At 46.1% G+C, this 26,214-nt stretch overlaps 1 protein-coding gene and 1 non-coding gene across 40 annotated transcripts in view; one reads left to right on the top strand and one right to left on the bottom strand.

Moving 5' to 3' along the window:
• The window catches only part of LOC129540268 (liprin-alpha-1-like), a 152,204-nt gene that overhangs the window by 59,552 nt on the left and 66,438 nt on the right, over positions 1 to 26,214 (bottom strand). For 18 of the 39 annotated variants that reach the window (XM_088831241.1, XM_088831295.1, XM_088831292.1 and 15 more), the window contains 3 exons: positions 17,275 to 18,395; positions 3,116 to 6,483; positions 1,891 to 1,985 (listed from right to left, as the gene is read on the bottom strand). In XM_088831241.1, the coding sequence (XP_088687367.1) occupies positions 1,891 to 1,893 (3 nt within the window). In that variant the 5' untranslated portion in view covers positions 1,894 to 1,985; positions 3,116 to 6,483; positions 17,275 to 18,395. The other 21 variants (XM_088831232.1, XM_088831287.1, XM_088831264.1 and 18 more) reach the window with 19 other exon arrangements.
• On the top strand, positions 7,257 to 7,363 carry LOC129540270 (U6 spliceosomal RNA). Its single transcript, XR_008682653.1, has one exon. It is a non-coding gene; the product is annotated as a U6 spliceosomal RNA (small nuclear RNA).

The raw sequence follows: 26,214 nt of genomic DNA, 5'->3' as shown, positions 1-26,214 counted from the left end.
TGCACAGTAAGGGAAGATTAGGACATCAACATGCAGAGAAGGAAGACAGTCTGTGGGGAAGGCAGCCATCTGCAACCAAGGAGAGAGGCCTCAGAAGAAACCAACCCTGCCCACATCTTAATCTTGGACTTCCCAGCCTCGAGAAAATAAATGTCTGTTGTTTTTAAGCCACTCATCAATGGTGGTGGTGGTTTAGTCACTCAGTCGTGTCCAACTCTTTGTGACCCTGTGGGCTGTAGCCCACCAGGCTCCTCTGTCCGTGTGATTTCCCAGGCAAGAATACTGGAGTGGGTTGCCATTTCCTTCTCCAGGGCATCTTCCCAACCCAGGGATCAAACCCAAGTCTCCTGCATTGCATGCTGTTTCTTTACCTCTGAGACGTCAGGGAAGCCCACTTATCAATGGTACTTTTGTTACAGCAGCCTAAACGGACTAAGACTTTGTTACAGCAACCCCAGCAAACTATGACACCACGGTCAATCATCCCATCACTAAACCACTTGTGGAGCCTTGGGAATGTGCTGGTTATATCCTTCTCGGACCTGGTCTCACACAGCCAACCTCACCAAGGACACTATCATATGTCCCTTTATCCACTCCACGGTATCTATCATCACGTTCCTAAGTTTCTAAATGTGCCAACGTTTGTGCTGTGAATACCTGTTCCTGAAATACTACAGGACTTGCTTTCACAATAAGGTTCCTAAGCCGTTTCTAAGCAAGGAGCCAAGTGACATCCAAGTCTCTGTGTAGAGCATCTTGTCTTTTTTGGAAAAATCTTTTCACATTTTTAACATTAACTGCTGCTGGAAGGCCTGGGGTGATGACTGAAGTCCAGAGAGTCTCTGGAGATGCTGTGTGAGAGTTTTTCTTGCTGATTCAGTGGCTGGGGGGCCCAGTGGCTGGTAAGGAAGCCAAGCAAGGTGAGCTGGAACGTGTAGGGAGTCCCTGGGTTCTGCATTTAAGGAGATCTAGGGAGGTGAAAGCAATGGCAACCCACTTCAGTACTCTTGCCCGGAAAATCCCATGGACAGAGGAGCCTGGTAGGTTACAGTCCATGGGATCGCAAAGAGTCCAACACGACTGAGTGACTTCACTTTCACTTTTCACTTTCATGCATTGGAGAAGGAAATGGCAACCCACTCGTGTTCTTGCCTGGAGAATCCCAGGGACGGCGGAGCCTGGTGGGCTGCCGTCTATGGGGTCGCACAGAGTCAGACACGACTGAAGCGACTTAGCAGCAGCAGCAGGGAGGTGAAAAGATACCACTGGAGTGAGAGTGGTTAGAACAGCAGAAAAAGCTATCTAATTCAACTTATTTAAGGAATATAAAGGGCTTCCCTAGTGGCTCAGTGGTAAAGGATCCACCTGCCAAGCAGGAGATGTGGGTTTAATTCTTGGGTTGGGAAGATCCTGGGAGAAAGGAATGGCAACCCACTCCAGTATTGTTGCCTGGAGAATTCCATGGACAGAGGAGCCTGGTGGGCTACAGTCCACAGGGTTGCAAAAGAGTCGGACACAAACTAGTTACTAAACAACAACAAAGTAGTATAAAGCAATTTTATAAAATCATAGGGCTGGATGGGATTTATTGAGACATCCCAGTTTTACCACCTTCCCCCACACACAATCCCTCAAGTATTGAGTTACTCCTAATAAATACATTTCTTTGTCTCCAAAGCACTTTCACAACCATATTGCATTTGAGCCTCAAGGAAATCCTGTGAGGTAGATAGGAGGAGCATTAACGTCTTCATTTCACAAATCAATGAAACTGAAGGGCAGGTAGTTGAAATGCCAGGTTTCAAGGAGCTAAAAGGTTTTAGAGCTGGGCCTGGAGGCTCGTGCTCCTGAGACCAGGTGGGTATTGATAGAGTTCCCATCGCTTACCATCCCTGCTCATCCGGGCATGCATACAAAAGACTGACGTCACAGGTGGACATTCCACCCAAACTCACAGCGAGGAAGGGCTTCTCAGCATCTGTCTGTGAGCAGAAAAGGCAGAGAAAGGGAGAGAGTGAGAGAGACATAACATGAGCTGAGTTTACAGGGAACCGGAGTGGGCACATGCACCCTTATCTCGGCCCCAACTGGGCAGAGCAACACAGAGCAAGCAGAGGTACAGAGGCTGAGCCTCTCCGATCACGGTCCCCCTCCCGACTCCATATTCAGCTGGCAGGTCCCAGGAGTCAGGTCACCCGTTACCTCCCTCTAATACTCTGATGAATACGTTTGCAACACACAGGGTTTCCATTAATCTGGGGAAAATCCTACTTTAGGCTTTCACTGAATCAGAAATTGCTTCAGCCATGACTGCTGTCTCCAGTGAACTGGGTCCCTCTTTCTCCACAGAGATGCCCCACACAGGCTGGTCTCGCCTGCTCCCTCCACCCACCTGTCTCTCTCTTGTTTAAATTGGAGGATAATTGCCTTACAGTGTTGTAGTGCTCTCTGCCATACATCAGTGTTAATCAGTCATAATGATGCATATGTATCTATATATATATCTCCCTTCCCTCTGGAGCCTCCCTCCCCTGCATCCCATCCCTCCAGGTCATCACAGAGCTCCAGGTTGGGCTCCCTGTGCTATATAGCCGCCTCCCACAAGTTATGAGCATACATGGGGCTTCTTTGGTGGTTCAAATGGTAAAGCATCTGCCTGCAATGCAGGAGACTCAGGTTTGATCCCTGGATTGGGAAGATCTCCTGGAGAAGGGAATGGCAACCCACTCCAGTATTTTTGCCTGAGAAATCCCATGGACAGAGGAGCCTGGCAGGCTGCAGTCCATGGGGTCTCAAAGAGTCAGACACATGTGAGTGACTGAGAGGGAGTGAGTGTGTATACATCAATGCTGCTTTCTCAGTGTGTCCCAGCCTCTCGTTCCCCCGCCATGTGCACAAGTCCATCCCCTACATCTGCATCTCCATTTCTTCTCTGTAAATAGGTTCATCAGTACTGTTTCCCTAGATTCTGTATATATGTGAGGTGTGTGCATGTTAAGTCACTTTGGTCGTGACTGTGGTCATACACACCCCACAGACTGTAGCCTGCCATAATGCATATCATACATGCATTAATACACAATATTTCTTTTTCTCTTTCTGACATACTCACCTGGTCTCTTTACTTCTTCCTCTATCCGTGGAGGCTCACCTTCTCCAAGAAGCTTGAGTGTTTCAGCCCTGAGGGATTCTTGTCTCAGCTGCATTCCTGAAGCCATTATCATCCAGACCCCAAATTTAGCACTGAACACATGCTCTTCAGTACTAGTTCTCTGATGAGACATCAGCCCCTGGAGAATCAAGCTGGAATCCACCCTCTTGCATCTATGCTCCTGCGGTAGATCCATGCATGTTAGCTGTGACTTTTCTGGGAAAGAGTAGGCAAAACTAGGGTTAAACACAGCCAGTCGTTGGAATCCAAGAGGAAAGGGGGAAGGAGTGGGAATTAATTGTCTTCCCGTGTTGGAAGTTTTCGGTGGTGTTTCAAGATCCGCGTACAGTCAGCATTTTCATGTTGCTCTAAGATTAGCACAAGGTAAGAGAACAACAGAAGCCTTCCTCTGTGCTATTTTAGGAACACGGAAAATAAATTAATACCCTCCAAATGCAGGAACAGCCTAGCTTGCTGTGACACAAGAATGGGCTCGTAACACCTCGGCTGTAACAGTTTCAAATGGAATCATATTACAGTGCAAAGTATATTTATCACTGTGTTGAGGAACCCTTTCTCCTAAGTCCCCCCAGGGGAGAGCCACAGCCCCAGGCAGGCTCCTCTCAAGCTCTCCATTCCACCCTGGCAGGTCCCGGGGCTCCCCCGCCCCGCCACCTCTCTTCTTGGTAATTTTCACTACCTACCCAAACTGTCAAGTTTCCCACCCCTTCCTGAGGGGCTCTGGAAGCTGGTCTTTTTATGCCCACCTGTGGGACTGCACCTCACAGGCCTACAAAGCTTGAATTTGCCCAGCTTCAAGACTGAAGAAAGCCTGCATTGGGCAAGAGAGGGATTCCCCAGCGGTTCAGCGGTAAAGAATCCACTAGCAATGCATGAGACACAGGAGATGGGGGTTTGATCCCTGGGCCAGGAAGATCCCCTGGAGAAGGGAATGGCAAACCCACTCCAGTGTTCTTGACCAGAGAATCCCATGAACAGAGGAGCCTGCCAGACTACAGCCCATAAGGTTGCAAAGAGTCAGACATGACCGAAGTGACTTAGCATGTACACATGCATCAAGCAACAGAGACATCAGTAGTTTGACAGACGGGGAGCTTACGTATCTGAAGCAAAGTCCTAGAGTGGCACCCCCACCTTGTGCAGCAGACACCTTCAGGACGTGGCAGCAGTCTTTGCTCCTGGTGGAGGGGGAGATTGCCAGTTACAGGGGAATTGATGTCATATGGGCTTATCGATTACCAGGGAAACCAACAGAAGGGCACACCCTTCACTGCCCCTTTGATAAGAACAATCACTGGCCAAGGCCCAAAGCAAGTATGTAGGAAGGCCAGAGTCAGTGTAAGTGAAGCAGGCACTGGTCAGGCAGGGGATAGACAGAGAGCAAGAGAACAGCCATCTTGAGTGGGCTGGTCAGCCACCACCCTTCCTGGTTGTCCCTGAAAAAAAGCTTATAGACCCTCTTCATTTTAAGACTTTAATGCCCATCATGACAAGAGGAAAGACAAAATATGGGGAATTACATGTGTGTGTGTGTTTCCAGTGGCTAAGTTGTGTCTGACTCTTTGCAACCCTGTGGATTGTAGCCCGCCAGGCGCCTCTGTCCATGGAACTTTCCAGACAAGAATACTGGAGTGGGTTGTCATTTTCTCCTCCAGGGGAGCTTCCCGACCCAGGGATCAAACCTGTATCTACTGCCTGCATCTCCTGCATTGGTAGGTGGTTTTTTGTTTTTGTTTTTTTTACCACTTGAGCCACCTGGGAAGCCTGAGGAAATATACAAAGGGTACAAATCTGACAGTCTTGAGTTTGGTCCAGAGCATCTGATGATCTGGTTGAGATAACTAGAAATTTCTTTTATGTCAACATTGGGTGTTGTAAGCAGATAGGGCAGTGGGTCCCTGGAGAAAAAGAATCAGGCATGACCTCTTTGACATAAGAGAACCCATTTTGGTCCAAGACATTCTGTGATCTAAGCCTGGCTACAATGCTTGCCCTTAAACAGGTCTCAGTAATTAATGATCTTAAGGGAAGAAAGGACTGCAGGAACAAAGGGAAAGCAGTCAAGAAACAATGGGTCTAGGACTCCACTGGTGGTCCAGTGGCTAAGACTCGAGCTACCAATACCCTAAAGGGGCTGGGGTTCCATCCCTGGTCAGGGAACTAGATCCCACATGCCCCAACTAAGAGTTTGCATGCCCCAACTAAAGATCCTGCATGCTGTATGATGTGGCCATTAAAAAAAAAAATTAATCCACATTAAAAAATATATACCTTAAAAATTTTTTTAAATAGATAGAGGTGAGCAAGAAATAATCAACACAACAACAGGCCTGTTTTTGTTCTTCGTTTGTCTTTAGCTCTGGGGTAAAACTGTCAGTTGTGGGGGAAAGGCTAAAAAGAAAATTCTAGCCAGGGTTTTGAAATTTAAGTCCAAGATTATATGATGGCACCAGTCAGCCTCCCAAGTAGGTGACATAAAGTCGGGATGTGCAGCCAAATGTGCACAGACATAGAATTCCTATGGTTGTTTCTTAGTAGGGACTATGAATTATATTTCAAAGAATCCATGTCTGAAAAAAATTGGCTTCTGATGCAGTTTGTTGTAAAAAGGCAAACTATTTAATACAAAGGTTTACACACGTGCACATACGTATAGACTACATATGCACACATATATATTTTTAAAAGATATTTTTGATGTGGACCATTTTTAAAGTTGTTTATTGAATTTGTTACAATATTGCTTCTGTTTTTTGTTTTGGTTTTTGAGCAGTGAGGAATGTGGGATCTTGATCCCCCATCAGGGATTGAACCTGCAGCCCCTGCATTGGAAGGCCCAGTCTTAACCATGGCACCACCAGGGAAGTCCCTTTTGTTTAACTCTTAAGCAAAAACAGGAATCCATTTGGCCCCAGTCTAAATATTCAGGGAAAGAAGCAAGTAGAATTACTCCGGTTGGAAATGCCACGTTAATTTATTACGCATAGCATGATCAAACAAGAGGCCACAAAGAGAAATGCAAAGATGCTAAGTCGTGGTCCTTCCTGAGAATTAATTTTGCCCCCAGGATTCTTAGCAATTGGGTCTTTACATCTTGGAGGTATCAGGGCAGGAGAGGGCGCACAGCACCAAATCCATGGCACAGAGTGCAACACACAGCATCCTACCTGGGAGCGTGGAATCAGAAACCCAGCACTGAGAAGGGGTCATGCACAGACACAAGATTTATGGAGGCCATGCAGGGAAAGGAAATATATGGGTTACATGTCATACCGCTCTGGATGCAACCATTTTTCACACAGCAGAATCTGTGAGAGAAAAGACAAAGGAGAAAGACAAAGAAAAGTGGGGAGGGGCTTTCCCTGGTGGTCCAGTGGTTAAGAGTCTGCCTTCCAATGCAGGGGACGAGTGTTTGATCCCTGGTAGGGGAACTAAGATCCCACAAGCCACAGGGCAATTAAGTTTGCAAGTTACAACTACTGAGCCTGGGAGCCACATCTAGAGAGAAGCCCGCGCCCTACAGTAAAAGACCCCACACGCTGCAATCAGGACCCACCACAGCCAAAAAATAATCCACTAAAAATATTTAAAAAGAAAAGTGGGGAAAGGAAAGGTAAAGTTGAAAAAGAGAAGGTTGGAGCCTCCTCCTGGCCACCTGGCTGACCCCTCGGCAGCAACTCGGCAGCCACTCAGCATCAGCACTCTCTCAGCATCCCTGCTGTCTCCATGGTGATTTAATGTGATTCTGATGGATGTGACTAGTTCATGAACGCTTCCTGGAGCTGGGCACTGTTGTTGCTAGCTCTATTTTCCAGATGAGAAAACAATGCTTCCGAGATTGTTAACAACTTGTCCCAAATCACTGAGTTGCTAAAGTTGTGGAATCAGGCATTGAACCTAGGCTGTTTCAGGCCCAAGCATGTGCTCTTGGTGAGCAAAGTAAAAAATAAGATGGTGTTTAATGGAGGAGAACGTGAACATGTATTGAGTCCTTAATATATACCTGGCATGTAATCCTCACAACAGTCCCGCAAGGGAGGTATCATTATTCCCATTTTATAGATGAAGAAACTGAGGCTCGGTGCTCACTGTGGCAGCACATACACTTAAACAGGAATGATACAAAGAAGATTAGCATGGCCCCTGCTCAAGGATGACATGCAAACTGGGGAAGCATTTCATGTTTTTATGGCAGAAACCATCACAACATTGTAAAGCGATTTTTGATGCATGATACAGGATGCTCGGGGCCGGTGCACTGGGATGAACCAGAGGGATGGGGTGGGGAGGGAGGTGGGAGTGGGATTCAAGATGGGGAACACATGTACACCCAGGGCAGATCCATGTCAATGTATGGCACAACCAATACAATAATGTAAGTAATTAGTCTCCAATTAAAATAAATAAATTTTTAAAAAATTAAAAAGTATGAATAAAACGGGGACGATTTTTTAAAAATTGAGGCTCAGAGAGGTTAAGTAACTTATCTAAAGTCGCACTGCTTAGTGAAAGAGTCCCGGTCTGGGGCCCTGCACCTCCTCTCAGTGTCTGTTTTCTGTCTGAAATAAATCCTGCTTGCTTACTACCATGAAAAAACAAAAAAACCCCAGGTCTCTCAGACTGCAAAGCCCATATTCCATTGTTTAAAAAAATATATTGTTGTTTTGCTGCTAAATTTTATTTATTTGGCTGCTTCAGGTCTTCACTGTGGCATGTGGAATCTAGTTCCCTGAGCAGGGATCAAACCCAGGCCCCCTACAATGGGACTTTCTTGGTTTCTAGACTACTGAGATCTTGCTTCCATGTGTAAATTGAGTACAATTTCCTAAAGAGATGGAAGGCAGGCTTTATATCCCAGTATGTGATTCATGGGGTCACAAAGAGTTGAACACTACTGAGCGACTGAACTGAACTGAATAGGGAACAAATTTGACTGGGAATGGTTGGGTTACCATCTAACACTGACATGTCATTTTCCCCTGCCTGGGCTCGGCTTCCCTCCATCCAGCTGGCTTTTCTTTCCTGGGCTTATTTCTTTCCTTTCCACCCTCTGCCCCCCTCCCCTCGCCTTGCAGGAGCAGAAACAAGAAGCTCTTCCTCTAATCTCCAGCCTGGCAGGTTTTCCCTCCCCTGGAGTCCAGGTGCCTGTAGCATTTGCTCCTTTGTGGCTTTCCCCCAAGGAGACAGCTCCCTCCTTCTTCTTCCCAAAAAGGAATTGTGGGGCCAACTGTTAAGATTTTTAAAAAATATTTTTTTCATGTCTTTACTCAAGATGGGAAAAATCTCTGAAGTTTAAGGTGGCACCTGGCTGTCCTGTGGTGTTTATATTTTTTCAAGGCTTTGTTCTGTCTGGAATTTTATTATAATAACTACTGATGGGACTTCCTTAATGGTCTAGTGGTTAAGATTCTGAGCTTCCAATGCACGGGTTCACAGGTTCAATCCCTGGTCAGGGAATTAAGATTCCATATGCCACATGATGTGGCCAAAAAGCAAAACAATCACCACAACAAAAAACTAATGGGAATGAACATACCTTGATGTTTATATAATTTTAATAAATCACCTTCAAAATGATAAAGCATTAGTAATCAAATAGAGTTCACTCAGTCGTGTCCAACTCTTTGGGACCCCACAGACTGTAGCACGCGAGGCTCCTCTGTCCATAGGATTTTCCCAGGCAAGAATATTGGAGTGGGTTGTCATTTCCTCTCCCAGGGGAATCTTCCCAACCCAGGGATCAAACCCGTGTCTCCGGTATTGGCAGGTGGATTCTTTACCACTGAGCCACATGGGAAGGCTAGCTTCTATCAATGATTCACACCAAAAGGTGGTTCAATGAAGCAGCGATGATGAGGCAGTGCTAGAATTAAAAGGGGAATCAGGTACCCTTGAAACTCAAACCTAATAATAGTAGAAAACATCACCCACTCACAGCAGTATACACAGATCTGAAACTGTTTCCTTGAGAACGTTTCTGTTTGGGGGGATAATTCTATTATTTGAAGACTCTAAGTAATGACAGGCTAACAGTGATGATGCCTCAGTGACCTGATAGCCATGCCCTGGAGAGATAGCCGAGAGAGGGGTCCCCAACCTCCAGGATCTCATACCTGATGATCTGAGGTGGAGCTGATGTAATAATAATAGGAATTAAGTGCACAATAAATGTAATGCACTTGAATCATCCTGAAACCACCCCCCTTCTCCAATTCATGGAAAAAATTCTCTTCCATGAAACTGGTCCCTGGTGCCAAAAAGTTTGGGGATATTCAAAGGAATATTCTTTGTCTTTCACACCTGCGCTGTTTTTCTTCTAACCACCCCATCCCACAAAGCTTTACCTGTTCGGAGTGTCACACGTCCCTTCCTGTGAGGGGCAGGGTGCCCGCCAGTGCTCAGGCCTCAGGGCCCCCCTGGGTGCTGCTGGTCTGTCCTTCTCATCCTGGCTGTGTGAGGTGTTCCCCTAAGGTTTTCCTGCTACACTGTTTTTCTAGTTCCTCTTGAATCTTCCTAGACAAACCTGCCTAAATGATGCAAGAACTATCTAATGAATATGTTACTTTCTCCAGTTTAATCACACCTGGGTTGTGTCTGCCACACTCTCTCCACAGCTGCACTTGTCGTTTCTGTTTCGTTTTCAGCTTTTTATTTTACACTGGAGTACAGCCGATTAGCAACATTGTGATGGCTTCAGGTGGGCAGCAAAGGGACTCAGACATATGTACACATGTACCCATTTTCCCCCAAACCCCTCTCCCATCCAGGCTGCCACATAACATTAAGCAGAGTTCCCTGTGCTGTACAGGAGGTCCTTTATTATCCATTTTATTGTCAGGTTTTATTTACTCCTTACTTTCCTTATGTCCCCTAAATGAGTTTCCTCAAAACCCAGTTCCTCTCATCTCAGGCCCCATAGCTAGTGTTCCATTTTCACAGTCAGCTTGCCTCACGTAGGAGGCTGCTCCTCTCCTCTTAGGGAGGGTGGTGGGCGGTGGGGCACACTGGTGCAGTGAGGGAGGGTGCCTTCGCCACCTGCAGCCTGCAGCCCAAACAGCCACAAGGCTCCCCAGTGGCGCAGTGGCACAGACGCTGCCTGCCAATACAGAAGACGCAGGAGACTTGGGTTGGATCCCTGGGTCTGACAGATCTCCTGGAGTAGGAAATGGCCCACTGCAGTATTCTTGTCTGGAAAACTGCATGGAAAGGAGGAGCCTGGCAGGCTACAGTCCATGGGGTTGCAAAGAGTCAGACAAGACTGAGCACATCCCAGCTCACTTGTGGAGGGTTTAATTATGCCTTAATGCTCGTTATCATAATTAAGCAGAAATAGTGATTCTAATTAGCACATTTGCAGAAACCACACCAGTATGCTTCCCTGGTGGCTCAGATGGTAAAGAACCTACCTGCAATGCAGGAGACCCAGGTTTGATACCTGGGTTGGAAGATCCCCTGGAGAAGTAAATGGCAACCCACTCCAGTGTTCTTGCCTGGAGAATTCCATGGACAGAGAAGCCCGGCAGGCTACAGTCCACAGGGTCGCAAAGAGTCAGACATGACTGAGCAAATAACAAACACAAGTAGATCCATATAATCGCACACTTCACCTACTCATAGCTTAATGGTGTTCCATCCTTGTTTCCTTTGCCCTGCTTTTCCTTTCAGCTTGAATGAGCACAACTTTTGAAGTCTTTAATTTATGACTATTTTAACTTATGCAAGTCCTGCTAGAGGGTGACAGATGGTCAATGTCAAAAACCCAGAGGGAGGGTTTCTGTTTAGCCTTTGATTTTTGTTTTGCTTTTTAAGCCAGAGAAATGTCCAATTGTGCTCATAGTTTGTCGGAGAATGTGATGGCACCCCACTCCAGTACTGTTGCCTGGAAAATCCCATGGACGGAGGTGCCTGATAGGCTGCAGTCCATGGGGTCGCTGAGAGTCAGACATGACTAAGAGACTTCACTTTCACTTCTCACTTTCATGCATTGGAAAAGGAAATGGCATCCCACTCCAGTGTTCTTGCCTGGAGAATCCCAGGGACGGAGGAGCCTGGTGGGCTGCCATCTATGGGGTCTCACAGAGTCGGACACGACTGTTGCTTTCCAGGCTCCCATGTCCATGGGATTCTCCAGGCAAGAATACTGGAGTGGGCTGCTGTGCCCTCCTCCATGGGATCTCCTGACCCAGGGATCAAACCTGAGTCTCCTGCATTGACAGGGGTATTCTTTATCACTGAGCCACCAGGAAGCCCTCACATGAACCTACAGTTGGGCAAAATCATCTACCACAAAGCCTATTTTATAATAAAGTGTTGACTACTACACCTGGAGAAGGGAATGGCAACCCACTCCAGTATTCTTGCCTGGAGAGTTCCATGGACAGAGGAGCCTGGTGGGCTACAGCCCATGGGGTTGCACAGAGTTGGACACAACTGACGCGACTTAGCACGTGCACAAGCACACTGAACTTGAAAACCAGAATGGCTGTCTGGGTACTGATGGTTTTAGTGTATTTGGCCTGTACTCTTGTGACCAAGTGGCTAACTGGGAGCTGTGGCTCACTGGCTGCCCAGCACTAAAAATGAGTATCCTACTGCACATGGCTAGCCACCCCTCCCAAAAAATCCAGATACAAAATTTAAAGTATGGTTTCCACTGAACATCTATTACTTTTGCATCACTATAAAGCCAAAAAGTTGCTAAGCCAAAGCATCTTAAGCCACGGACTGCCCAAACAAACTTAAGGGAAGACACCTGGGCAGTCAGCCTCCCCCACAGTTTCTGCAGCAGCTCATTAGTGATTAAGACTCCAGGACCAGAAACAAACCTTTGCGTTCACAATTAGAGATAAAGCAATACAAGGAAATATCTCTGAGAAGGGGGAGTATAGAGGGTTAAAGTCCTCTGTGTGTGTTCTCAGTCACTCACTGTTGTCTGACTCTTTGCTGAGCCCGCTAGTCTCCTCTGTCCATGGAATTTTCCAGGCAAGAATACTGGGATGAGGGGCCATTTCCTATTCCAAGGGATCTTCCCGACCCAGGGATCAAACCTGTGTCTTTTGGTCTCCTGCACTGGCAGGTGGATTCTTTACCACTAGCACCACCTGGCAAGCCCCAGTTAAAGTTTTGCTAATATGTAAATAATTGATATGATTGGAAAGGAAAAGTGGATAGGAGGACCTGGAAAAAAAAAAGAGTGTCAGAGACAGGAAGCGCATGCCGAAGTAATCTGGGGCATGCCGAACAAACGCTCAGGTTACACACAATCTTCCCCAGTGATGACCCCAAACCAGTCCCAAGATTAGTGACTGATCAAAGATGAGAACATGAGAGCTGGCCAAAATCAAAAGAAAGGTTAGCAACTGAAGGAGCTGTTATCAGAGTCTAAATCTCTGTTTTTCTTCTTTAGTCCATTAGAGAAGAGAAAACAGGGAAGTTTGGGGCTACTTGTATTTTATACGCTACTGCATTTCACCAATAGATATTTGCTAGTTATTATCAAGTAATCAGAATTTTATAATACTTTAGTTTTAATCATTAAATACATTGACCACCTAAAAAGGCATATGAAGTAAAAATGTATTTTTGACAAGCCTTATGATAAGTCAACTTCTTTATAATCATAGGATCTTTTTTTTTTTTAATTATTTGGAGTACTTCTTGATTAAAACCATTCACTGTGGGATTTCCTTGGAAGTCCAGTGACTAAGAATCCGCCAGTGCAGGGGATATGAGTTCCATCCCTGGTCTGGGATGATTCCACATGCTGCAAGGCAAGTAAGCCTGAGAGCCACAACTACTGAGCCCACACGCCACAGCGACTGAAGCCCAAGCAGCCTAGAGCCTGTGCTCTGCAACAAGAGAAGCCACTGCAGTAGGGAGACCGCGTACTGCAAGTAGAGAGGGGTGGTCCCATGCTCACAACAACTAGAGAAAGCCAGCACACAGCAACGAAGACCCAGCTCAGCCATAAACAAATAAAAAGAATCTGGCTTCTAATGCAAGGGAACAGGGTTGATACCTGCTCGGGGAACTAAGATCCCACATGCCACAACTAGAGGAAGCCTGTGTGCTGCAACAAAGGCCCAGTGCAGCCAAAACAAAGAATTTTAAATAAAAGAAACCTATTCGCTGTTACCAGATCTATTCAGTGCTCATGAATCACACTGTGGACACTATCATTCAAGGGGGAGGGGGGACTCTAAAATGGAAAAAAAAAATCAGAAACCTTAACTTACAAATAAGTGAATAAAATGTATTCGTGGATGAATGTTCCCAGATTTCCTCTTGGCCTGTTTCTGCACAGTCCATATTTCCAACTAACATAAAATGAGACTTCTTTCCTTTGGGGATGGACTATTAGAATGATAGAGAAGCCAGACCAGAGTGGCGAGGGCCAGGAGAAGGACCAGCCCACGATGCTGCGGTGATCTATAAAACAAGGAGCCAGTGGGGGCATATGGAGACAGAGAGCTGCAGGGTTTTGGCTTGTAGGTAGTTCGTGGCAGTTCAGGCTGTAACTGCCTTTCCAGCAGTTATACAGTGTGAGAGAACTGGGGAATGAAGAAAGGGGATCTGGTAAGTAGTGTTATGAGTTCTGAATTGGATCCCCTGTGATTTTTCTTTGAGAGACAACATGAAAATTGGTATTCATCTGTAAAATTACTTTGGGTAGTGCAACATGCTACTCTGTAGAAACTGAGCTACATGGGGACCCAGGATGATTAGGGTTATGAAAAAATTCGTATGGGATATAATCATCACTACAGTAAATCAGAAATAACCCCAAATGCCTCACAATAGTGAATCAGCTCAGCAACATGATGAGAGAAAATATGGCATTGAGGATGCATGGGGGCTTTGGGAGTGAGGCCATTCAGTGTCTCACTAAGAATCTCTTAATTTCTTCATTTACACATTGAGAATAATTATGTCTAAATTTAGAGTTACTGGGAAGATTAAATAAATGAAAATAATGTATAAAATTCCTAGAAGAGTATATGACTCATTGTACTCATGGTAGCTAATATTATAAACAGCGGTCCCCAACCTTTTTGACACTGGGGACCAGTTTCATAGAAGAGAATTTTTCCACAGACTGGGGGAGCAGGCAGGGAGGGATGGCTTCGGGGTGATTCAAGCGCATTACATTTTGTTGTAGTTCAGTTGCTCAGTCATGTCCAACTCTTTGCAACTCCATGGGCTGCAGCATGCCAGACTTCCCTGTCCTTCGTCATCTCCTGGAGCTGGCTCAAACTCATGTTCATTGAGTCAGTGATGTTTTCCTACCATCTGGTCCTCTGTTGTCCCCTTCTCCTCCTGCCTTTAATCTTTCCCAGCATCAGTCTTTTCTAATGAGTCAGCTCTTCGCATCTGGTGGCCAAAGTATGGAGTTTCAGCTTCAGCATCAGTCCTTCCAATGAATATTCAGGACTGACTTCCTTTAGGATGGACTGGTTTGATCTCCTTGCAGTTCAAGGGACTCTCAAGAGTCTTCTCCAACACCTCAGTTTAAAAGCATCAGTTCCTCATCGCTCAGCCTTCTCTATAGTCCAACTCTCACATCCATACTTGAAACTGGAAAAACTACAGCATTACATTTATTGTGCACTTTATTTCTAATGTGAGGCCACTGCTGATCTGATGGGAGGTACCAATGGGTCTGTGGCCCAGAGGTTGGGGACCCCTGTTATAAAATATCTTAGTGATGTTAAAAATAATAAGCATGAGGGATAAATCATTAGATATACAATAATTAAATTACAAAGCATAAAGTTACCATGTTTGTACATTAACAAGTACAGGAAGCATATTTTGAAGAATTGAGGTCAGCTCAATTATTTTCATGATGCCCAGAAAAAGAGAACAGGCTCAGATTGAAGAACAGTGATTTAGAATCAATATAAAAGAATATTAGGATTATAAAGCGCTGAAGAAATCTATAAAAGAAAACATTCAAACCTTTTCCTCTAGAGATTAAAAAGATAATTACATTGGTTTCTCATTTATTTCCCTGATTATAACGGTCAAAGATAATTTATATTTGGCTTTGATAGCAGTGGCAAGCCACTCCAGTACTCTTGCCTAGAAAATCCCATGGATGGAGGAGCCTGGTAGGCTGCAGTCCGTGGGGTCGCTAAGGGTCGGACACGACTGAGCGACTTCACTTTCACTTTTCACTTTCACACATTGGAGAAGGAAATGGCAACCCACTCCAGGGTTCTTGCCTGGAGAATCCCAGGGACCGGGGAGCCTGGTCGGACACCACTGAAGTGACTTAGCAGCAGCAGCAGGTGTTCTTTGCCTCGGGGGTTTCTCCTTTCTAATTGTGTTTATTTAGTCTAATAGAAAATGAATTTGCATTCCTTGAACTTCTACCAGTTGAAGGTGGGTAGATGACTGAGAAGAATGCTTAAAAGCTGGGGAAATCCCCTTGGAATTTAAAAGGTGCTGGGAATAATCCAAAAAGTAGATAATCCATGGAAGAATTAACTGTACATGAATTTGGTAATTGCCCAGTATCTTTCTCTTTTTTAAAAAAAATTCTAAATTGAAGCACTGTTATTTTACAGTGTTTTAGGTATATAGCATAGTGATTCAAACACACACACACACACACATATTCTGTTTTAGGTTCTTTTCCACTGTAGGTTATTATAAGATATTGGATATAGCTCCTTGTGTCATATAGTAGGTTCCTGTTTTTTTTTCAAATCTATTTTATATATAGTAGTATATAAAAGGTCCATCTAGTCAAAGCTATGGTTTTTCCAGTCATGTACGGATGTAAGAGTTGGACTGTAAAGAAAGCTGAGCACTGAAGAATTGATGCTTTTGAACTGTGGTGTTGAAGACTCTTGCGAGTCCCTTGGACTGCAAGGAGATGAAGACGGATTCTAGCAAAGAGGCTTCGGAGTAGGCTGATATCACCTACTAAGGGGTGGCGCCCTCTCCCTTTTTGACCCTGGAGGAGACTTTCTGTACATGTGCAGTTGGGAAGGTCGCCTTGATTTCCAGAGTGAGAACCATGTGGTTTCTTCACCTCTTATCTGGGCAGGCTCAGCTCCTTCTCACTCCTGCTATTACCTTCATCTTAGAGTCTCTGTCCACAGGGGGACAGACTCCAGCTCTCAGCCTGGGGCCCACTACCTCAGAGTGGCATACGTGGAGGGGTGTGGAAGCTCCATGCTGTCTCTCCACACCTCGCACTGGACATCTCACCCATCTGGCTCCTCCTGTGTTACCTCGTTTTATACTAAACCAGTGATCTGGAGGCTCCATATGAAGACAGTGACATCAGATAATGGAAGGGGACCCTTGATGTGCACTTCCCCAACAATCAGTGATGTTGACCAATCTGTTCAGGTACCTGTTGGTCATCTGACTATCTTCTTTGAAAATATGTCAGTTTGGATCCTAGAACACCCAGCACCATGGGTGCGCTCTGCTGCTGCTCAGTGTTCTCCAGTCAGATTCCCTGGATGGGCAGGAACCAAGGCCGAGTTATTTGCTTTCCTGCTGAAGTGAGGCAGAAGAATAAGCTGGTGGGGCCCCTTGACTGGAGGCTCAGGTCAGACAGAACGGCCAAACAACCATATTCCCTGGCCAGATGGGACCCCCAGCAAAGCCACTGGCTGGGATGTCTGCTCCCGCACATGTTAAGTGGGAACATGGTTCACAGAGGGCCGCAAGCAGGTCCCTGCAAGCCTGGCACCCTGTGTCTATTTGATCCCTGATGGTGGAGCCCTGCCACTCCCTCAAGTAATTTCTTTGAGGCAAGACCCAAACAGACCTCCCCGGAAGCATGTTCCACAATGCTGAGAAAGCAGGGTGTCCATTTGGGGTTCTCTTTTTGCCTGCCAGAGAAACTAGGTGGGGGGGGGGCGAGGATGGGGGGGCTATGACAGCCTGGGGGAGGAACAGCGTGGTCAGACTGTACTTGCTCCTTCTGCCTTCAAATGTGGTCCTCCGCAGTCTCTGTGGTCCAGATGGGTGCTTCAGCCTCACCCCTACGGCCTACGAGTTTCTCTGTGGAAAGATACTAATTGATCCTCCTGAGGGCTGAAGTAGCTTGAGGCATTGCTCCATCTTTATGAACTTACCTTGGGGAAGATGCTGCTGCAGGTCCAGCTGGGGCACTGGGGCAAGCTCTTAATGGCACAAAAAGTTCGGCTGGTGATGGCAGGATCTGCTAGCATTGGAGGGTCTCCTCTCAGGTGATGGGGCGGGTCCTGTGGCTCACTAGAGGGAAAAGGCCACTGGTGGCAGTAGCTGTGGGGAGTCCTCACTGGTGTGAGCCGTCCTGGAGGCCACCATTTTCTCACCAAGACCTGCCCCACCCAGCAGCCTTGTTGTTGTTGTTGTTTAGTCACTAAGTTGTGTCTGACTGTTTACAACCTCATGGATGCAGCACACCAGGCTCCCTTGTCCTTCACTATCTCCCAGAGTTGGCTCAAATTCATGTCCTCTAAATTGGTGATGCCATCCAACCATCTTATCCTCTACTGCCCCCTTCTCCTCCTGCCTTCAATCTTTCCCAGCATCAGGGTCTTTTATAATGAGTCAGTTCTTTGCATCAGGTGACCAAAATATTGGAGCTTCAGCATCAGTCCTTCCAATGAATATTCAGGGTTGATTTCCTTTGGGATTGACTGGTTTGATCTCCTTGCAGCCCAAGGGTCTCAAGAGTCTTCTCTGACACCACAAATCGAAAGCATCAATTTTGTAGCCCCTCAGAGATGTATACTCAGTAGGTCCGATGTGGGGCCCAGGAATCTGAATCTGAAAGCACACATGATTCTGATGCCTGTGGCCTGAGGACCACACTTAGAAAAACATTCCTACACATCATAGATTCTCGAACCCATTAGGCAGCAAGCACATCTTCTGTATCACAGAAGCACAAATAAGCAGGTGATGATGAGTTATTTTCAATAATTCTTGAGATTTTTTTTCCCTTTCCCCTTTGTCCCCGAATCCTTGGCTCTGCAGCAGCTTGCCTGTGCTGTGGGGTGGGCACGTGGGAAGTGTGGACACCTACCAGCCAGCCTGGTGGGTGCAGCTCAGCTCCGGGGAAGGACAGGGCAGTTCTGAGTCACCTTTCCTAATGAGCATCGCTTGTTGACTGACTGGAGGGAAGGAGCTCATTATTCATGTTTGGCCCAGGGCCTTCTCTCTTGATTGCAAAGGAACAGAGGCCCCGCAGCTTCCTCCATGTTCACATCTGTGGGGAAAAAAGTGGAAAGATCATCCAAGCAACCTTCTCATTGAAAAGAGATTAGCTGGAAGGAAGCTTATGAGGCTGTTTGGCAGAGAATTTTCACACTTGATCTATTCCTTTCTTCCTCCATCCATTACCCCTTGCCCAGCCCACCTTGATCCTTTGAATAGGGACATTGTCTGCTCCAAGTCATCCAAAACAAAGCCTCTGTTCTTTTGAGCAATTCCTGCCCCTCCACTCCAGCCCCCAGATGCTTCAGAAACATAACCCCTAAGAAAACAGCATGAGGTTAAAGAATATCATGTCAGTATCCCTATTCCTGTAAAAGGGCTGGCCTAAATCCAGAAACTTCATTTCTCATGTTGTCCTTGTTTCAAAATCCTACAGTACATTTTTGTCTCTTGGTAGAACTCTCAAATAAAGCCCCTAGAGCCAAACATATTTGGAGTTAAAAATTAAGTTGGGAAACAGGGTGGAATTTGTGGAGCTCAACTCCGAAGTGCCTTCCTGGACCAGCCACAGCCAGCACTTTAAGTTGATGGTTTCAACGTAAACAACCTTCTTTAATCATGAGACGGCTCTGTACAGAGGCATAGGGGAGGTTCTTCCCTCCCCAGAAGAGGAAGGTTCACTTCATCCTGGCTCCTGGTTCTATAGCCCACAGGGACTGGAAATGAGAGAAGCCTTAGCTCCTCTTCCTGCAGCCTTGGCTTCAGTTCTCCATCCTTTGCACCCAGGACTCCTACTGGCCCCTGGACAACTTCTGGGCTCACCTTGTATCGATTCAAAAATGTCTGTTTTCATCAGTGGGAGTCCCTTCACTAGGTCTTGAGACATGAGTATTTGCTAAGGTAACACTGCTCAGGGGGTTGGCTCCAATCTGATGTCATTCTAGAATGGATCCCATCATCACGTTTGAAGACCACGGTGCTCCCTTTGAACGTGGGGCATAAGGTTAGATGAGAGAGAAGCTGGGGTGGCGAGGGGAATGCCCATCTTCCTTTCTTTCCTTGCAGCTCTTTTTGCCCATTTCTCCATGTTTCTGCCTCGTGGCATCTTTCTCTTTGCTTTTGCTCCTCTGAAGCTCTCTATTTAAGGCTTCCCTGGTGGCTCAGTGTTATTTAAAGAATCCACCTGCCAAGCAGGAGCCTCATGTTTGATCCCTGGGTTGGGAAGATTCCCAGAAGGAAATGGCAACCCACACCCGTATTTTTGTCTGGAAAATCCCATGGATAGAGAAACCCGGTGGGCTACAGCCCAGGGGGTCACAAAAGAATCGGACACAACTGAGTGACTAAGCAACAACAGTCTTGTTTAAACCAGGAGATCTTATTTTGGCTGCACCACTCAGCTTGTGGGATCTTAATTCCCTAAGGAGAGTTGAACCTGGGATATGGCGGTGAAAACCCAGAATCCTAACCACTAGGCCACCAGGAAACTCCATTAAACCAGGAGTTCTGAACCTATGGTTCATGGATCCCTTGAATATACAAGAATACGTCTATTTTATGGGGAAAAGCCCACAGTTTTCACATTGTCAAAGTGGACTGAGAAAAAAGAACAGTCATTCTCAACTTCTCCTTTCTCTGCCTTCAACTTCTCCTTCTCGCTGCCCCCTTGGGTTCTGGCTCTTGTGCTGCTGTGACTCTTCCTCCCTGAGCCATGGCTCCCGTTTCTTCTCTCATGTGCTCATATGCTGAGTCGCTCAGTCATGTCTGACTCTTTGTGGCCCCATGGACTGTAGCCCGCCAGGCTCCTCTGTCCGTGGGATTCTCCAGGCAAGAATACTGGAGTGGGCTGCCACGCCCTCCTCCAGGGGATCTTCCTGACCCAGGGATCAAATCCCTGTCTCTTTTGTCCCCTGCTTTGGCAGGCAAGTTCTTTACCACTAGCGCCATCTGGAAAGCCCTTCTTCTCTCCTACCTTCTCTCTTTCTCTTTCTGTCTTTGCCCCATGCCATCCTTTCTTTTTTTTTCCTGAAAATAGGGTATAATAAAAAGTGAATACTAATAATTGTCACATATTGGACAGTGTTCAGTAAATGAAGGTTTAATTTCCCTAGTTATGTTCTTAATTTTAAAAGCCACTGAACTGGATATTTTTCTCTAAAAAAAAAAAAAAATTCACGAGGGGTAATTGCTGGCTACTTTTTTTAAAAGTCATCTGTGATGGTTCATTCTACCCACTGTGAGCCCTCAACTGTGAATGAGAGCATAGCTTCCTGCCCGCGGTCTAATCAAACATTGGGAGGGCAATTGCGCCCCCTAGTGTCACAGTTTTAGATTTCATGTTGGGTTAGATGAGGAAGTCACCTCCAAAGGCAAGAAATCTAATTATTTAATAGAATTTGAATCTATGAGCAGGATTGCTTTCAGCAGCTTGCTGGTCTATCCAAACTGGGGGGCTTCACAGAGAAAGAGGCAGAGGGAACAGGGAAGGGTCTGACTCTTTGTCATCGGAGCAATACAAGACACCTCAACCATTAGATAGAGTGGATCTTTGTCCTTAAAGAGTACAGACTGCAATCCCACCTTCTGGTGTTTTGATGTTTTGAGATATTAACATTCCAGTATTTTGCTGGCATAATGCTACCATTATGGTAATGTAAAAAATCTTAAATGCATCTTGAGATATATTTAGAGAGTTAGACACTGCATTAATTTTCAAATGATAAAGTTTACTCATCTGGAAAGTGTTCTTTTATGCCTGTATAACATTCAAGAAGAGAAAGAAAATCAACTGACAGAAAATCTCTTACAAGAATGAGTCTCCATTTTCAGACTTCAGAAATTTCATTTCTCATATTATCCCAAGAGAAGGAAATGGCAACCTACTCCAGTATTCTTGCCTGGAAAACCCCAAGACAGAGAAACCTGGTGGGCTACAGTCCACGGGATGACAAAGAGTCGGATACGACTTAGTGACTATTCCTGCTTCAAACCCCCTAAAGTACCTTTTTCTTGGAACTCTTAGATAAAGAACTCTAGAATAAAAACACAAGAGCCATGTTTATCTGTTTGGAGTTAAAAAATAAGTTGGAAGATAAGGTGGAATTTGTGGAGCTTAATTCCAGAGTACCTTCCTTGGACCAGCCCCAGATGACACCCCAAGGAAAGGAAAGAAGCCTGGGGCAAAGGTCAGCATTAGACACTTCAGGTGGAAGGTTTCAACATAGATATCCACCTTCTTTAACCATGAGACTGCGCTACACAGAAGTGCAAAGGGAGGTTCCTCCCTCCCCAGAATTCTATAGTGTCCAAATGTAAAATCGTTGTTGTTCCCCAGGCGTTCATCTTGTTCCTTTGTAATGTGCAAAACTGAGATCCATCTGGGGATGGGAGAAAGATAGCATCCATGGGAGCCTCAGGGGCCAAGGGAGGAGATGGTTATGAAGGTGAAAAACAACGATGGTGTTAGAGGCTGTTGTCAAAATGCTCCTACATCAAAGCAGTTGCACCGAACTCTCAGACTAGTAAAATACTCAGTTACCAAGGCACTGGGAGGGAACCATATAGGGGCAGTTTATACTGATTGCAGGCCAAGCAGTGGGAAGAAATGAACTTAGCATCTCATCCTTTTTAAGGGATATGGGATGAGGTGGTGTGAGATGGGAGTGGGAACCAACAATTACTGAGCACCTACCGTATGCCACTCGCTGCCTCTCATTTAACCTTCAAAACAGCTCTGGGTGGTAGGTAGTATTAGCCCTAGTTTTCAAGAATCGAGAACTGAGAATCAGGTTAAACGGCATGATTTTTTCATGTTCCTATGATGAATTTTCTGAAGTATCCCACAATAACTCCCTGCAAAGCTGAATCAAAGGTGTGGTCAGCTGTAGTTGTCCAGACATCACTCTCTAAGGACTCTCCATCCTTGCAGGAATATAGTAACGTGGAGAAGTTAATTCCACTCCCACCCCTGCCCCGCCCAGCACTTTCTCTTAGAGAGAATAGAATAAAAAGCTGTAAGGAATAGTCGATGGGCTTCTGGCAGTGAAAGGGAGTTATAACCCCTGGCTCCTAGCCGTCCTTGTGGAGAAGGCAGTGACTAACTCATGTCTCTGGTTTGCTGAGGTGATAGGCAAGGTTAGAGACAGCCGAAGGTTTGGGACCGCTCAGGAAGGGCGGAGCTGCTGCCACCAGAAGGCGCCCTTCGCTCCTTCCTGCACCCCAGACCCGTCCACACCCACCGCGCAGCTCTAGCCCCAGCCTGGTCTCCACCCGCATCTCTTTCCTTTCTCCAGTTTTTCTCTTTCTCCCTGCTCCTGCTCCTCTCTCTGAGGATCATAAGGTGGCAATGAAGGAAACCTCCTGGAGCTGCTTTTCCACCGCTAGGCACTTTGTTGTTGTGTCTATCCATGGAGGTCGTTTGACAATTTTATGTGACCTTCACTTTGGGTAAATCTCTTCAGTCCTTAATAACAACGTTGCTGGAAATTGTTTCACCAGGGGGAAAATAGCAAGCCCACCATACTATAATTACAACAGGCCTTGCTTTTTAACTTTTAGAGTGACAGCTAGTTAAAAAGTCAATTTCTGGGTGATCACGTAAATGTGCGTCTAAATTAATGGGAAAGGTGTTAACAAAATCTAGCCTTTTTCCAAATTCCTTTTAAAAACGAAACAGTCCAGAATGTTGTAGAAAACAGGTGGGTCTTTTCCCCACATGACAAGAGGAAAGATAGAAGTGGCAAGATTGGGAAGAGAGAGGGGGTCACACAGAGGGTTGGGGTAGGAAAAGAAGTAGGAAGATAAGGAAGATACAGTGGGAGGAGGGCATGGAGTTTGACCTGAGGAAAAGAGGGTGAAAAAGTGATGAAGAGAAAAGGGAAAGAAAAGTGGCATAATGGTTCCTGTATTACGTGCCCGGAATGACTTAAGTGGGTAGAAAGTAAAGACTGGGTGTTAGCACCTTAAGTTTTCCTTGCCTATGAGGTGAGGGGGAAATCCAGGAAAAGAGTCCTAGAGAAACTGCTAACTCCGCCGTCTTTCTCAGAGCATGTGCTCATCTTCTAGACCCACAGCAGGCGAAACTGCAGAAGGAAGGTCTAAATCTGTTCCCCTCACAAGGTGAGTGTGCTTCCATCTGCCAGGCTGTCTGCTTGCTTTTCACGTCTCCCCAAATCATCTGCTAACAGCACTCATCATCTGCCATCCTGGCACGAGCCCAAGAAGATGCAGCTAAATTAGAATGTGGGGGAGAGGAGGAGAGCACGGCTAGTTTTCTGCTCTGGAATTTGTGGTAATTCATGAGTCACTGCTGCTGTTTAGTCGCTCAGTCATGTCCGACTCTTTGAGACCCCATGGATTGTAGCCCACCAGGCTCCTCTGTTCATGGGATTCTTCAGATAAGAATACTGGAGTGGGTTGCCCTTTCCTTCTCCAGGGGATCTTGAGGCCTTTGGAGGTCAGGAAAACTGAGATCCTATAGAAAAGGATTCAGGGTTTTGTGCTGGGCTTGCCCAGTCTCTCCTCATTCCCTTTGACCTGGTTGGTGCACTTCTGAACATCAGCAGATTTTTGTGGGACAGTTTTGGGATTCAGTTGAAATGAATGCTCCTCCAAGATAAGACTCTTTAGTTCACTTTTGGTGGTCTTGAGTTTATTTCTTTTTCGATTCAAACAACAACTATTTGTTGCATGACTTCCACATGCCAGAGCAGGAAACAGGGTGGATTGAAAGATCCCTGCAGTCTCACAGAGATTCTCTTCTCACAGAGCAGGACCGGCAGTAACCAAAGAAATAAACAAGAAATCTATCAGCAAGTAACATGAGCTACACAGATAATTACAAGAAGTGGCTGTAATAGTGAGTGACTGGGTGGTCTTCTGGCATGGGTCGTCTGAGCTGGTGACATCACTCGGAGTACCAGAGGCCCCTGCCCTGCCAAGATATGAGGGGACACATTGCAGGCTGATGCAAAGGCCCCAGCCCAGGACTAACCTTGGAACATATGAGGAACAGAGACAAGGCTCACTTGTCCTGAGCCCAGTGAATGAGCAGAGAGGTGTGGGGTGAGTTGGAAAGGCAGTGGAGGGTAGGGGGGATCACTGAGGCTTTTCTGACTCAAAAGAAGGAATTTGGAATTTTTTTTCCAAGTTTGGTGGGAAATCATTGGAAAGCTTAAGCTTAGGGATAATTTGATCTGGTCTATATTGTCACCCTGCTTATTTAACTTATATGCCGAGTAGATCATGAGGAACGCTGGGCTGGAAGAAGCACAAGCTGGAATCAAGATTGCCAGGAGAAATATCAATAACCTCAGATATGCAGATGACACCACCCTTATGGCAGAAAGTGAAGAGGAACTCAAAAGCCTCTTGAGGAAAGTGAAAGAGGAGAGTGAAAAGGTTGGCTTGAAGCTCAACATTCAGAAAACAAAGATCATGGCATCTGGTCCCATCACTTCATGGGAAATAGATGGGGAAACAGTGTCAGACTTTATTTTTTGGGGCTCCAAAATCACTGCAGATGCTGATTGCAGCCAGGAAATTAAAAGCCGCTTACTCCTTGGAAGGAAAGTTATGACCAACCTAGATAGCATATTGAAAAGCAGAGACATTACTTTGCCAACCAAGGTCCATCTAATCAAGGCTATGGTTTTTCCCGTGGTCATGTATGGATGTGAGAGTTGGACTGTGAAGAAAGCAGAGCGCGGAAGAATTGATGCTTTTGAACTGTGGTGCTGGAGAAGACTCTTGAGAGTCCCTTGGACTGCAAGGAGATCCAACCAGTCCATTCTAAAGGAGATCAATCCTGGGTGTTCACTGGAAGGACTGATGCTAAAGCTGAAACTCCAATACTTTGGCCACCTCATGCGACGAGTTGACTCACTGGAAAAGACTCTGATGCTGGGAGGGATTGGGGGCAGGAGGTGACGGAGACGACAGAGAATGAGATGGCTGGTTGACATGACCGACTCGATGGACATGAGTTTGAGTTAACTCCGGGAGTTGGTGATGGGCAGGGAGGCCTGGCGTGCTGTGATTCATGGGGTCGCGAAGAGTCAGACACGACTGAGCGACAGAACTGAACTGAACTGAACTGATATTGGCTCAGATGGTAAAGAATTTGCCTGCAATGAAAATTCAATCCCTGGGTCGGGAACATACCCTGGAGAAGGGCATGCAACCCACTCCAGAATTCTTGCATGGGAAATCCCATGGACAGAGGAGCCTGGCGGGCTACAGTCTATAGGGTTGCAGAAGAGTTGGCTGTGACTAAGTGACTAAAGCATGTGCACACATGTTTGTAAAAGGTTAGGTGGGTTTGTGAAGAGGGAACGAGTCTGGGATCAGGGTGGATACCACAGTGGTAAAACAGAAATTCACGGTGGCCCAGACTTGATGGTGGGGGAGTGGTCGAAGTAGAGATGTGGAGAAGAGGATGGATTAGGGTGCATTGTGCATTGACGGCCCTGAGGAAGATGAAAGAAGAAGACCCGGGAACATTCCTAGATTTTTGGCTTAAGTAACCAAGTGGATTGTGTTGTCCTTTTCTGAGATGGAGTGCTTGAAAGAGGAGCTGGTCTGGATGTGGGAAGGTAGAATCAAGAACTCTCTTCTGAGCAAGTTCATTTGAGATGCCTGTGAAACCATTCAAGTCTTCATCTGGAGTTCTGGGCAGAGGTCAGGGCTGAAAATACCAGTTTGGGGAGCCATTGGGCTGTAGGCAGAATCCCCTATTGCTTTTGTCTTCCTCTGATTCCATGTGGCTCAGATGGTAAAGAATCTGCCTGCAAGGTAGGAGACCTGGGTTCGATCCCTCAGTCTGGAAGATTTCCTGAAGGAGGAAATGGCTCCCCACTCCAGTATTCTTGCCT

This window comes from Moschus berezovskii, chromosome 2, assembly GCF_049115385.1.
Source record: "Moschus berezovskii isolate FMDL1 chromosome 2, NW_MosBer_1.0, whole genome shotgun sequence".
NCBI lineage: Eukaryota > Metazoa > Chordata > Mammalia > Artiodactyla > Moschidae > Moschus > Moschus berezovskii.
Note: the sequence above shows the minus strand (reverse complement) of the source record. Positions and strands in the feature narration are given on the sequence as shown.